This window comes from Schistocerca piceifrons, chromosome 11, assembly GCF_021461385.2.
Source record: "Schistocerca piceifrons isolate TAMUIC-IGC-003096 chromosome 11, iqSchPice1.1, whole genome shotgun sequence".
NCBI classification, from domain to species: Eukaryota; Metazoa; Arthropoda; class Insecta; order Orthoptera; family Acrididae; genus Schistocerca; species Schistocerca piceifrons.
The window spans coordinates 162,211,235-162,225,980 of record NC_060148.1 but is presented as its reverse complement, the minus strand read 5'-3'; the positions used below and the strand labels follow the sequence as shown (position 1 = coordinate 162,225,980).

At 47.7% G+C, this 14,746-nt stretch overlaps 1 protein-coding gene across 7 annotated transcripts in view; it reads right to left on the bottom strand.

Moving 5' to 3' along the window:
- Positions 1-14,746, bottom strand: part of LOC124720333 (zinc finger protein 726-like) — a 326,530-nt gene that overhangs the window by 268,477 nt on the left and 43,307 nt on the right. For 5 of the 7 annotated variants that reach the window (XM_047245645.1, XM_047245644.1, XM_047245651.1 and 2 more), the window contains exons 3-4: positions 6,457-6,549; positions 5,329-5,418 (exon numbers count right to left, since the gene is read on the bottom strand). In XM_047245645.1, the coding sequence (XP_047101601.1) occupies positions 5,329-5,418; positions 6,457-6,549 (183 nt within the window). The remainder of the gene's footprint in view (positions 1-5,328; positions 5,419-6,456; positions 6,550-14,746) is intronic. The other 2 variants (XM_047245649.1, XM_047245648.1) reach the window with 1 other exon arrangement.

Below are 14,746 nucleotides of genomic sequence, written 5' to 3'. Positions count from 1 at the left end.
CAGACACTAAACGTAATCCACGGTGGTGGATAGAGTCGAGACGCCGAAGAATAGACGGCCGAGCAGAGGAGTAGCCTATGCTTCCATAGTCCAATTTCGAGCGCACAAAGGCACGATAGAGGCGGAGAAGGACCACTCAGTCCACTCCCCAGGAGGTACCATTCAGGACACGGAGGGTGTTGAGGGATCGCAGACAGCGAGCCGAAAGATAGGAAACGTAGGAGGACCAGCACAGTTTTCTGTCAAACATAAGACCCAAGAATTTAGCGACGTCTGAAAACGGAAGGTTGACAGGACCTAGATGTAAGGAGGGCGGAAGAAACTCCTTACGTCGCCAAAAATTAACACAAACGGTCTTACTGGGTGAGAAACGGAAGCCGGTTTTGATGCTCCACTAGTGGAGGCGATCGAGACATCCTTGAAGACGTCTTTCAAGAAGGCTGGTCCGTTGAGAGCTGTAGTAGATCGCAAAATCGTCCACAAAGAGGGAGCCCGAGACATCAGGAAGGAGACAATCCATAATTGGATTGATGGCAATGGCAAACAGCACAACACTCAGCACGGAGCCCCGGGGTACCCCATTTTCTTGGGAGAAAGTACGGGAGAGAATAGTGTTCACTCGCACCCTAAATGTGCGCTCTGCCATAAATTCGCGAAGAAAAGGGGGCAGCTGACCTCAAAAGCCCCAAGAGAACAGTGTGCGGAGGATGCCTGTCCTCCAACAGGTATCGTATGCTCTCTCCAGATCAAAAAATATTGCTACCGTTTGGCGTTTCCGGAGAAAATCGTTCATGATATAAGTGGAGAGAGCAACAAGATGGTCAACTGCAGAACGATGCTTTCGGAATCCGCATTGGGCATGTGTTAAAAGACTGCGGGATTCCAGCCACCACGCTAAATGGTAAGTCACCATACGCTCCAAAACCTTACAGACACTACTTGTGAGAGAAATGGGGCGATAGCTAGAGGGGAGATGTTTGTCCTTTCCAGGTTTCGGAACAGGAACGACGATAGCTTCCCGCCATCGTCTGGGAAAAGTACTGTCGGTCCAAATTCGATTTTAAAGGCAAAGGAGGTAACGCAGACTATGGGTTGATAAATGCAGCAACATTTGGACGTGGATACCATCTGGACCTGGGGCGGAGGAGCGAGAAGAAGAGTGCATGTTGGAGTTCCCGCAAGGAGAAAACAGTATTGTAGCTTTCGCGATTTTGAGAGGAGAAAGCAAGAGGTCGCACTTCCGCTGCACGTTTCTTCGGGAGAAACGCTGGCAGGTAATTTGAAGAGCTCGAAATCTCAGCAAAGTGCTGACCCAACGAGTCAGAAATTGCGACAGGGTCCACTAATGTGTCATGCGCGACAGTGAGCCCAGAGACCGGGGTGAAACTAGGTGCGCCTGAGAACCGTCGAAGCCGACTCCAAACTTCCGAGGAGGAAGTGGAGGTGTTAAATGAGCTAATAAAGAATTTCCAGCTTGCCTTCTTGCTATCGCGGATGACGCGACGGCATCGCGATCGGAAGTGCTTATAGCGGATACAGTTGGCCAAAGTAGGATGGTGGCGGAAAACGCGGAGAGCACGCTGCCGCTCACGTATTGCATCACGGCATGCCTCGTTCCACCAAGGAACTGGGGGGCGCCGGGGCAATTCGGAGGTGCATGGTATTGAATGTTCCGCAGCTGTAAGAATAACGTCGGTAATATGTGTGACCTCATCGTCGACGCTGGGAAAGTGACGGTCATCGAACGTCGCTAGAGACGAAAAAAGTGTCCAATCAGCTTGGGCAAACTTCCAGTGTCGTGGGCGCATGTAGGGCAGTTGAGGCTGCAGTCTAAGGACACATGGAAAGTGGTCACTCGAGTGTGTATCATCAAGGGCGAACCATTCGAAGCGCCGAGCTAGCGGAACAGTACCGACCGCAAGGTCCAAATGAGATACATTTGTCGAGGAGGCAGACAAAAATGTGGGGACCCCAGTGTTGAGGCAAACTAGATCTGCTTGGTGGAAGACGTCTAGCAATAGTGAGCCACGCGGACAAGGATGTGGAGATCCCCAAAGCGGGTGGTGGGCATTTAAGTCCCCAACCAGCAAATATGGGGGTGGAAGCTGACCAAGAAGATGAAGGAGATCAGCTCGTGCCATTTGTGTGGACGATGGAATGTATACCGTACAAAGAGAGAACGTGTATCCGGAAAGGGAAAGACGGACGGCGACAGCTTGGAAGGAAGTGTTTAAATGGATTGGGATATAATGGAGAGTTTCATGGAGAAGAATCATGAGTCCTCCATGTGCTGGAGTGCCTTCAACAGAGGGGAGATCATATCGGACGGACTGAAAATGAGGGAGAACAAAGCGGTCATGGGGACGCAGCTTTGTTTCCTGAGGACAGAAGATGACCGGCGAGTAGGATCGTAAGAGGATCGCCAATTCATCCGAATTAGCTCGAATACCGCGGATATTCCAGTGGATAATGGACATAGGGTGAACAGAAAATGGAGGAATGTGACCAAGGTCGCTGTCAACTCAACGACTGCTCACAGCTTGCGACCGACAGCATGGAATGGCATTCAGCGGAAGGCAGAAGATCCTGATCCATAGGTTGGTCAGGAGCAGCTCCTGCCACCAGCGATCAGCCGGTTGACCGGCCGCCAGCAGTGCGCCTCGGCGACACAGAAGACGGCTGAGTGCGATTTCCGCCAGGTGGTGCTGCAGATGGGACACGCCTTGGCAGAGAAGGAGAGGAACTGGGTTTCTTTGTAGCCTTCTTGGAAGTATGATGTTTAGAGGAAGGAGGAACCGATGGTTGGGAAGTAGCCGTACGTAAAAACTCTTCACGAGTATGCTCTTTTTTCGAAGTCTTGGTGTCTGACTTTTGGGCTCGAGATTTAGCAGAACTCGACGAAGGGTGAGCCAGAGGGTGGGCAGACGAAAGTGGTGAGGTTGAACGGGCGATCTTTGCGCTGGCCGATCTGACGACCGTGGCACTAAAGGTGAGGTCGCAAGTCTGCGTGGCCGCTTCCTTCGTTGGCCGAGGAGAAGCATGGACAGTGCTGTATTTTCCTTTTTGAGGCACGGTGGGCTGTCGACTGGCGAATAATTTTCTAGCAGCAAAGGTCGACACCTTTTCCTTCACTCTTATTTCCTGGATGAGCTTTTCGTCTTTAAAAACAGGACAATCTCGAGAGGAAGCAGTGTGGTCACCCATACAGTTGATGCAGCGAGGGGATGGAGGTGGACAAGCACCCTCATGGGCATCCTTGCCACACGTAACACATTTGGCCAGATTGGAACAGGACTGGCTGGTGTGATTGAACTGCTGACACCGATAGCAACGCGTAGGGTTTGGGACGTAGGGGCGAACGGAAATTATCTCATAGCCTGCTTTGATTTTCGATGGGAGTTGAACTTTGTCAAATGTCAAGAAGACAGTGCGGGTTGGAATGATGTTCGTGTCAACCCTTTTCATAACCCTATGAGCAGCCGTTACGCCCTAGTCAGACAGGTAGTGCTGAATTTCTTCGTCAGACAGTCCAGCGAGGGAGCATGTATAAACGACTCCACGCGAGGAATTTAAAGTACGGTGCGGTTCCACCCGGACAGGGAAGGTGTGTAGTAGTGAGGTACGCAGCAATTTTTGTGCCTGGAGGGCACTGACTGTTTCTAACAACAGGGTGCCATTCCGTAATCTGGAACAAGACTTTACAGGACCTACAATTGCGTCGACACCTTTCTGAATAATGAAAGGGTTGACCGTGGAGAAGTCGTGACCTTCGTCAGACCGAGAAACAACAAGGAACTGTGGCAACGATGGAAGAACTGACTGTGGCTGGGACTCAGTGAACTTACGTTTGTGAGCAGACATAGTGGAAGGTGAGGAAACCATTGCGAAAGAATACCCCATAATTACCGGCGTCTCCGATGACACGCTCCTCCATTGTGGGGAGCCTCTCTGAGGGCACTCCCGCCTTAGGTAATTGTTCACACCTCAGGTCACACCTCCCGACAAACGGACGGAGGGACCAATCGACACTTTCGGAAGGTATCAGCTCAGGTAATCACCCCTCCGTGGGCCTGGCCGTTACCAGGGCGTACGTACGTGTCCTACCTGTCTACCCGGGGTGGGGAATTATGCGTTACCCCGTCACCGGCTACGCATGGAAGTGCGTTGGTCGGCCTTCAGACACGCACAGGGAGGAAGAAAGGGAAAGGAAAGAAGAGAGGTCTCAAATGCCGCAGCGGAGAAAAGGGCAAAGAGAAGAGGTAAGGAAAAGAGAAGGACAAAGGAAGGATGAAGACATACAAGCAAGGAAGGCGAAGAATGCGGTACATTTACAAGCGTCCGTCTCCGGACGTAGGCACAAACCATACTCCCAGAGGGGGAGAAAGGGAAGGAAAGAGCCAGAGGTGAGGGGGGGGGCGAAGATAAGGGGGGGGGGGCGGGGGGGGGGGAAGGATGCGGAAATGGAAGGTATGCAGCCCAGAAAGGAAGGCCACATTAGCTCGGGGTCCCGTGCTCACTACGCACGTATCCGCAAAACAGTTGTGGATCCCCTGGGGGGGGATATTGTCAGCTGTCACTAGCATGATAGTTTGGTTCCTTGACCTGTAAGCTTGTATAGTCTTTATCTAATTTTATTTCTGTGACATGTTTAACAATGTGAGCATCTCTTTCCCTTAGCAAGGTCATAAAGCATATTTAAACAAATAATCTTTCTTCTTTAGATCTGCCAGGACTCAAATGTTGAGGTTGGCTTCACCTGTGAACGATCATTCACCAAAAGCCATACACAGGGTTTTTCTATAACTGAAAAATTTGTAACTAATACAACAGGCACAACCGAAGCTGCCACAATATGTACAGGTTGTGGCCTAAGTATCAGGGCTGATCTACAACATACAAAATTTATCTCTCTTTTTCAAAACCCAAAAAAAATTTATGACAAAATCAAGAATAACTATTATTCACACAGAAGATAAGAACAGAAAAATGACCTACACTATTAGAACTTACACTTAATATAAATGTGAATTAGGTTTATCCATCACACACAGCCATTATACAATATAGTTGATATCAACAAGGGCTACAGAAAACAGGATTATACCAGCAACCAGTCCCCTTCCACTTCTGTTTACAACAGTCCGCACATAACAGATGATATGATAGTCAAGTTCAGGAGTAAAAAAATACTCTACAATTACGAACAGCAAAAAGTTCCAGAAAACTGACAATCTGCTAATTCCACTGTAATACATCCTTTACTCTACAAAATTAACAAAAGGCTCATTACTTGACTACATGCAATACATTAGAGATGTGAATACTTACAATATCCTCAGTGACAATTTCCAAATTCAATTCAGGATCCTCCTTGATAAAATCAGTGGACCAAGATATTCCAAATGGATCTTTAACAGACTGCATGAAAAAAAAAAAAAAAAAAAATGCTGAAATATAACTGCTCGCTAACTTCTGACACAGTTCTCAATATTCCTTTCTTATGAATATCATCCAACTCTGCACAGATTCTAATCAACTGGGAAGAGTGAGTGTCACAATTCATCCAAATCAGTTCTAATGTCTCTGATTTTGCTATCAGCCATTGTGTAGTATTTATTTGGCATACTTTCACTTTCTATTCCTATCACATAATCCATTCTGATTTCAGTGGCACTATGGCCTGCTCTATCGGATGGTCATACTCCCATAAGCAAACTTGATATATGGGTGTGTGGCAACATTTCAAAATTAAACTCAGATAATAGAGAAACCTCAATAATCTTCCAGCTGTAAACCAATAAATAAGAGGGCTTTTCAGTCTTTAATCAAATGATTATGGCATACTCTACATCATCATCAAAATTAACAAAATTTAATGCTATTTACACAGCTTCTTGCTCTTCAACAAATATTTTCAGAGCCTACTCTTTGGGAAACCATGCACATTTATGTCATGTGTACTGGAGGGAAATCAGAAGGAATTACACACAGCCACTGCAGGATTTCAGTAATAATGTAAATATTACAGTAAATAGTGACTGGGAACTCTAAACTATACCCCAACACATATAGTTCCAGATCTTCTGTTACAGCACTGTGACACAGAGACATAACGAGATTAAGTTTCTTCCAAGAGGAAGTCTTCCTTGCTCTGTTGATACCCAACATGCACTTAATGCATTCATTGCATACAATCATAATAAAAAATTAATAAAATGGTAATAGTTTGTAAAAATATGCTTGTTACAAGTTCTGTTAAAATACTATTGGTGATAAACATGAAATAACACATCTAACTAGAGTCAACTGGAAGACCACAAAAATTCTTGAAAATAGCTGGTATCATAGGTTACAATTGCACACCATCCATGATAATTTAGCTTGAATGCCCCATATTTGTGTCACGACATTCTTACTACACTTCCTACACAATAAAGTGCTTGTGTGAAAACTTACATTATGCTCTGATCCATCAGCATGTTGTTTCAGTTCGGGATCTTGCTTTAGCGAAACACTAGGTCCTTCAGTCTTTAATGGGTCTTCAAGAAACTGAAAAAAAGCAAAAAAGTTAAGTGATCAAGGCTTCTGTGTCTTCTTCCAAATGCCTCTCTCTTAGAGGAGCACGAAAACAGGGGGGAGAGAGAGAGAGAGAGAGAGAGAGAGAGAGAGAGAGAGAGAGAGAGAGAGAGAGAGAGAGAGAGAGAAACATTCAAACAGATCTTGTGTAGAAACTGTCATGGCCGTAACACTAATAATCACATATATTCAACAATTTGAAATAGGCAGTAAGAAAATGTGGTGACACATTTCAAATATTTGGAACCGAATCTTTGTTTATTCTTGAAGACAGGCACAACAGTAAGCGATTGACCCCGAAATACTGATCAAAATTATTTCTTACATACCAAGCAGCTACCAGCATACACAGCAACCATACATAGTACAAAAGTGGATGTGTTTTACATCACCTCCTAAACCACTGGTTCGACTACAACCAAGCCAGATACATGTATTACTTACTATCTAGACTAAAATACTGAGAAGGTAAGAACCAGCAACCTCCCATGGAAGTGGGCAGGATGATGTGGAGAGAGGAACGGAGGAACAACAGACAGAGAGAGAGAGAGAGAGAGAGAGAGAGAGAGAGAGAGAGAGAGAGAGAGAGGTGGCAGAAACAGATGGACACAGAGAGGGGTAGCAGATGGACAGAGGTGGTTGGCTGATTGAATGATTAAAGGCACCAAACTACTAGGTCAACTGTCCTTCCTCAAACAGGCAGGTGGATCTACACAACTGTAGGTAAGAGAGACCCTACCACACACAATTCAGAGGAAGAAAACCCCAATGTCTATGAGAGGTCAGTGAAACCGATATAAGGGACAAAAGGAAAAAATGAACACAGAGGATGGAAGACAGACAAGGTGCCCCATTTAGGGAGCAGCCAGAAGCAGCAGAACGCAATGAGAGGACATACATCCCCCAGTCCCTGCCACTTACCAGAGGTACTTTACTCATGAACTGCCTACGAAAGACTAGCAATACAGACAGGGCAAGAGAAGTACAGAGACGAAAGATTAATTTGTCTAACACTATGTGACAGGAGGGAATAAGTGTAAAAGAGCAGCTAGGGTGAGAACTGGGCTGGACCACCAAGCCCAGACAGCCACAGCCTGGTCTGTGCAGAGGAGTCAACAGTGTTCTGCCAACTTGTCGATGGGTCTCAATAGCAAGGATGGAGAATACAGCAAAATGTAGACTACTGTTGAATGGGAATGACGACAGTGGGGTGTGTCCTCCCACTGGAAGAGATGACCACAAGTCAGTCAGGTATGGTTGATGTGGAGCTGGCAAAGGACAGTAGAATACTTCTGAGAGGCCTGCATGAAAGGACCTACAAGGATTCGTAGTCTTCCTTATCAATGGTAGTTTGAAGTTAGAGTGATCCATTCCATATTTCAGGTTCCTAAAACTTGATGGTGTAATACCAATCAGAGGTCTGTTTCCAGAATACTCATCACCAGAGCTGGTTTACTGGTAGCCAGTTTGGCCTAGCTACCAGCAATGTTCATTCCCAGGGATTCCAACAATCGTCACTGAGCATCCACCTTCCTTAAGAGCATACTGGAAATACTGATTAGCAATAACCATGGGATGCTGAGGGTAATACTGGGTGAGAGCTTCTAAACTGGTCCAGAGGTTGCAGCAGATGAAGGACCCACCACTGGAGGGAAGGATATGCTTAAGAGCATGAGAGATGGCTAACAACACTACAGCTTCTGGCAAGGAAGGCAGTTCAGTATGACCCATGACAGTGTAAGCAAAGCCCATGTGATCAGCAACCATCAAGCAATCTGTTTAGACTACTGCTGAAGCCCGGTATGTACCATAAATGGAGAAAAATTAGTGGCAGAGGGCCTCAGGAGGGACCATGTCTTTCGGACCTCATGATGAGTCAAGACAAAGCTGTGACCAAGGGGGTTCCTCACTGAGGTGTACATGAGTGGGCCCAGAGGAGAGATGGAGGAAGAAATAACTGGAATTCAGTGGGGAGGGACAGGGTGTGGACTGCAATCATAATCCCTGATCTGGGCCACCATTGTGGGAAATAGGCTTCCATGTTTGGAAAGAGGGGACAATAGTTTGGATGCTTAGGAGAGCTGCAAACATAGGTAGTTCAACTGAGAAGCTGTTGTTTGCACCTGGTACATAATGATTTGACCCCAGCCTCCATGAGTAATCTGTCCATAGGACTAGCTCAAAAGGCTCCTGTTGCAAATCAAACCCCAGAGTGGTGTATCTGATCCAGTATCCGCTATGCTGAGGGCGATGCCGAACCATATGCCAGACTCCCATAACCAAGACACAGTTTGATCATGGCTTTGTAAAGATGCAGAAGGGTAGTGCACTGTGCACCCCTGTTGGTGTTACTCAGGCGACCAAGTGTACTGAGGTGCAGCAAGCACTTTCACTTACACTGCAAAAGACTGCAAATTCATGTCAACTGAGAACCAAAGACTAGTCCTAAAACAGTAAGTTCCTGCCACACTGAGTAGTTTGTAATCAAGATAAAGTTCTGGTTGTAGATGAACCATACGATGTTGACAGAAAACCATGACATGAGTCTTGGCAGCTGAAAACCAAAAGCCATGGATGAGTGACCATGATCGTTTCTTTTGAATGGTGCCTTCTAGTCTACAGTCAGTGACACCCACACTAGAGGAGCAATAGTAAGAGGCAGAAGTAGTCAGCATACAGGGAGGGTGATACTGATGACCTCACAGCTAGAGGTGGCTATTGATGGCTTGTAGAAGCACAAGGATATGCAGTACAGAACCCTGCAGGACTCCATTCTCTTGGATATGGGGAGTGTTGTGGAAGCACCAACTAGAACGTAGAATATACACTGTGACACGAAATTCTATATAAAAACTGGGAGTGGATCCCAGAGACCCTATTCGCATGAGGTATCAAGGATATTGTGTCACCTGCTGGTGTCATACAGCTTTTGCAGGTCGTTGAAGACTGCTACAATGCATTGACACTGGGCAAAAGCTGACTGGCTGGCAGACTGTAGGCAAACCACATTATTAGTAGTGAAACAGCTTTGCCAAGAACCACACTGTGATGCAGCCAGAAGACCACGAGACTGAAGGAGCCACACAGCTGTCAGCTCACTGTGCATTCAAGCAATATACAGAGAACATTGGTGGAACTTAATGGGCGATAACTGCTCATCTCTAACGGTGCTTACCCAGTTTCCGCACTGTGACAATGATGCTTTCTAATTGTTGTGATTGGAACTAGCCCTTGGTCCAGATGCAGTTACAGATGGCAAGGGTATGATGCTGACAATCCACTGATAGGTGCTTGATCATTTGGTTGTCAATGTGACCGGCCCCTGGGGCTGTACCAGGGTAGAGGGCAAGGACACTGATGAATTCCCACTCCGTGAATTGAGCTTTATACAGCTCCAGGTGGCACACAGTAAAAGGTAATTCCTTTTACTCCACCCATTGCTTAAGAATATGAAAAACATGTTGATAAATCTCAGATGCTGAGACTCTAGCATATGTAGAGAAAAATGTTGGCAATGGTGCCTGGGTCAGTGAAGACAGTGGAATTTCAAGGCAATAGCAGATACACCTACTAGTATCTGGTATATATAGAAATGTCTCATCTTAGGTCAAACATGCGAAGGAGAGGTTTATGGTCTGATGGTTGAAACAGGCTGCTCGCAGCATTCTTGTTTACATCATTTCATCAGGTGGCAGACCCAGGCATGAAGACACTTGAAGTAAATAACATGCTCCATTGATTGGTGCCACTTATAGTGCTGGAGAGCCCACCTATTATCACTAATGGCCTCTACAATTTCTGATGACCACCAATGTATTCTCTTCTGTCAGAGCAGGTCCAAGAAACAGAGGATTGCTAAATCAGCTGCCAAATGAATGGCTGTAATTATATTCTGGACTGCCTTGTTGACGCCTCCATGTGGCAGGGAGTCAGGGCCGACATGAAAGGCAAAAGCACTACAGTCAGCAATGATGTCAGCCGATCTGGGCACACATCCAGGGTAGTGATGATGAGGGATGAACAGGGCTTGCAGTTCTGTTTGGCCTCTTTGCCAGTAGGTTTGTCCTGAGTCCTGTATTCTTGTATCTTCTTCACTATCTAGAAAACAGTGTAATCTGTTGGTTTTTTTTTTTTTTTGTGGTTTTAGGGCGCAAAACTTCTATGGTCATTAGCGCCCAGCCCGTGACGTAGAAAACAGGAAAAAAACGAAATTTAAAATCAGCAGCAATGGGAACAAAGTCATAAAATTTGAGAAACTAAAGGCAGAAGGAATGCTTAAAAATCCACTATAGAAAGGGGTTGGTTGTCCCCCAAAAAAAAAGGCTTCAAATGACTGACGTCATTTCACTGTCACTAATAAACTGTAGAACGCGGTCAGCTGAGCGCGTGTCATCTGCTAAAATCGACGATAGATCAGGCGATAGCTGTAGACGGGAGCGTAACGGATGAAAATAGGGGCATTCAATTAAAAGGTGTCTGACCGTCCACAGCTGAGAGCAGTGGGGACAGAGTGGGGGAGGATCACCGCTTAAAAGATGTCGATGACTAAAAAGACAGTGCCCTATCCGGAGTCTAGCTAAAATTACCTCCTCCCGACGACGCGATTGGGAGGAAGAGGTCCATGCACAAGGAAGGGCTTTCACTTCCCGCAATTTATTATGGGGAAGTGTTGACCAATGCGCATGCCATAAATGAGCAACTTGGCGACATAAACCGCTCCGTAGATCGGTAAACGGAAGAGACTGAATAGCTGGCCGAGGAAGAGAGACTGCAGCCTTGGGCGCTATATCGGCCGCCTAATTTCCACAGATACCAGCGTGTCCTGGGAGCCAGAGGAACGTCACTGAGACGCCCCCCAGGTGGAGCAAGCGCAGACAGTCCTGAATCCGGTGGACCAGAGGGTGCACAGGGTAAAGAGCTTGGAGACTTAGAAGAGAGCTGAGAGAATCTGAGCAGATTACGTACTGTATCCGCTGATGGCGGCGGATGTAGTGGACAGCCTGGAAAATAGCGTAAAGCTCCGCAGCATAAACCGAACACTGGTCGGGAAGCCGAAAGTGATTTGGGGTGTCGCCAACAAAATAGGCACTCCCTACACCTAACGATGTTTTCGAGCCATCGGTGTAAATAAATGTGGCTTCCGTCATTTGTGCACATAGAGCAGCAAATGCCCGACGGTAAACAAGTGTAGGGGTACCATCCTTGGGAAATTGACATAGGTCTCTGAGCAAGTCGATCCGGGGATGGAGCCAAGGCGGTGCTGTACCCCAAGTTGTCAAGAAGGTTTTAGGAAAGCGGAAGGAAAGAGAATGGAGCAGTTGACGGAAGCGGACTCCCGATGGTAGTAGGGAGGAGGGGCGGCCTGCATACCCTACGTCAAAGGAGGCGTCGAAAAAAATGTCATGGGCTGGATTAGCAGGCATGGAAGACAGATGGCTAGCATAACGGACTCAGAAGGACTGCTCGCCGATTGGACAGCGGAGGTTCAGCAGTCTCAGCATAAAGGCTTTCCACAGGGCTGGTGTAAAAAGCTCCAGACGCTAAACGTAATCCACGGTGGTGGATAGAGTCGAGACGCCGAAGAATAGACGGCCGAGCAGAGGAGTAGACTATGCTTCCATAATCCAATTTCGAGCGCACTAAGGCGCGATAGAGGCGGAGAAGGACCACTCGGTCCGCTCCCCAAGAGGTGCCATTCAGGACACGGAGGGTGTTAAGGGAACGCAGACAGCGAGCCGAAAGATAGGAAACGTGGGAGGACCAGCACAGTTTTCTGTCAAACAGAAGACCCAAGAATTTAGCGACGTCGGAGAACGGAAGGTTGACAGGACCTAGATGTAAGGAGAGCGGAAGAAACTCCTTACGTCGCCAAAAATTAACACAAACGGTCTTACTGGGTGAGAAACGGAAGCCGGTTTCGATGCTCCACGAGTGGAGGCGATCGAGACATCCTTGAAGACGTCTTTCAAGAAGGCTGGTCCATTGAGAGCTGTAGTAGATCGCAAAATCGTCCACAAAGAGGGAGCCCGAGACATCAGGAAGGAGACAATCCATAATTGGATTAATGGCAATGGCAAACAGTACAACACTCAGCACGGAGCCCTGGGGTACCCCGTTTTCTTGGGAGAAAATACGGGATAGAGTAGTGTTCACCCGCACCCTAAATGTGCGCGCTGCCATAAATTCGCGAAGAAAAAGGGGCAGCCGGCCTCGAAAGCCCCAAGAGAACAGTGTGCGGAGGATGCCTGTCCTCCAACAGGTATCGTATGCTCTCTCCAGATCAAAAAAATATTGCTACCGTTTGGCGTTTCCGGAGGAAATTGTTCATGATATAAGTGGAGAGAGCAACAAGATGGTCAACGGCAGAACGATGTTGTCGGAATCCGCATTGGGCTGGTGTTAAAAGACTGCGGGATTCCAGCCACCAAGCTAAACGGTAATTCACCATACGCTCCAAAACCTTACAGACACTACTCGTGAGAGAAATGGGGCGATAGCTAGAGGGGAGATGTTTGTCCTTTCCAGGTTTCGGAACGGGAACGCCAATAGCTTCCCGCCATCGCCTGGGAAAGGTACTGTCGGTCCAAATTCGATTATAAAGGCGAAGGAGGTAGCGCAGGCTATGGGTTGATAAATGCAGCAACATTTGGACATGGATACCATCCGGTCCTGTGGCGGAGGAGCGAGAAGAAGAGAGTGCATGTTGGAGTTCGCGCATGGAGAAAACAGTATTGTAGCTTTCGCGATTTTGAGAGGAGAAAGCAAGATGTCGCACTTCCGCTGCACGTTTCTTCGGGAGAAACGCTGGCGGGTAATTTGAAGAGCTCGAAATCTCAGCAAAGTGCTGACCCAATGAGTTAGAAATTGCGACGGGGTCCACTAAGGTATCATGCGCGACAGTGAGCCCAGAGACCGGGGAGAAACTAGGCGCGCCTGAGAACCGTCGAAGCCGACTCCAAACTTCCGAGGAGGGAGTGAAGGTGTTAAATGAGCTAATAAAGAATTGCCAGCTTGCCTTCTTGCTATCGCGGATGACGCGACGGCATCGCGCACGGAGCTGCTTATATCGGATACAGTTGGCCAAAGTTGGATGGTGACGGAAAATGCGAAGAGCACGTCGCCGCTCACGTATTGCGTCACGGCGTGCCTCGTTCCACCAAGGAACTGGGGGGCGCCGGGGCAATTCGGAGGTGCGTGGTATTGAACGTTCCGCAGCTGTGAGAATAACGTCGGTAAAATGTGTGACCTCATTGTCGACGCTGGGAAAGCGACGGTCATCGAACGTCGCTAGAGACGAAAAAAGTGTCCAATCGGCTTGGGCAAACTTCCAGCGTCACGAGCGCAGATATGGCAGTTGAGGCTGCAGTCGAAGGACACACGGAAAGTGGTCACTCGAGTGTGTATCATCAAGGGCGAACCATTCGAAGCGCCGGGCTAGCGGAACAGTACCGACCGCAAGGTCCAAATGAGATAAATTTGCCGTGGAGGCAGACAAAAACGTGGGGACCCCAGTGTTGAGGCAGACTAGATCCGCTTGGTGGAAGACGTCTAGCAATAGTGAGCCACGTGGACAAGGATGTGGAGATCCCCAAAGCGGGTGGTGGGCATTGAAGTCCCCAACCAGCAAATAGGGCGGTGGAAGCTGATCAAGAAGATGAAGGAGATCAGCTCGTGTCAGTGGTGTAGACGATGGAATGTATACCGTACATAGAGAGAACGTGTATCCAGAAAGGGAAAGACGGACGGCGACAGCTTGGAAGGAACTGTTTAAGGGGATTGGGTGATAATGGAGAGTATCATGGAGCAGAATCATGAGTCCTCCATGGGCTGGAGTGCCTTCAACAGAGGGGAGGTCATATCGGACGGACTGAAAATGAGGGAGAACAAAGCGGTCATGGGGACGCAGCTTTGTTTCCTGAAGACAGAAGATGACCGGCGAGTAGGATCTCAAGAGGACCGACAATTCATCCCGATTGGCTCGAATACCGCGGATATTCCAGTGGATAATGGACATAGGGTGAACAGAAAATGGAGGAATGTGACCAAGGTCGCTGTCAACTCAACGACTGCTCAGAACTTGCGACCGACAGCATGGAATGGCATTCAGTCGAAGGCAGAAGATCCTGATCCATAGGTTGGTCAGGAGCAGCTCCTGCCACCAACGATCGGC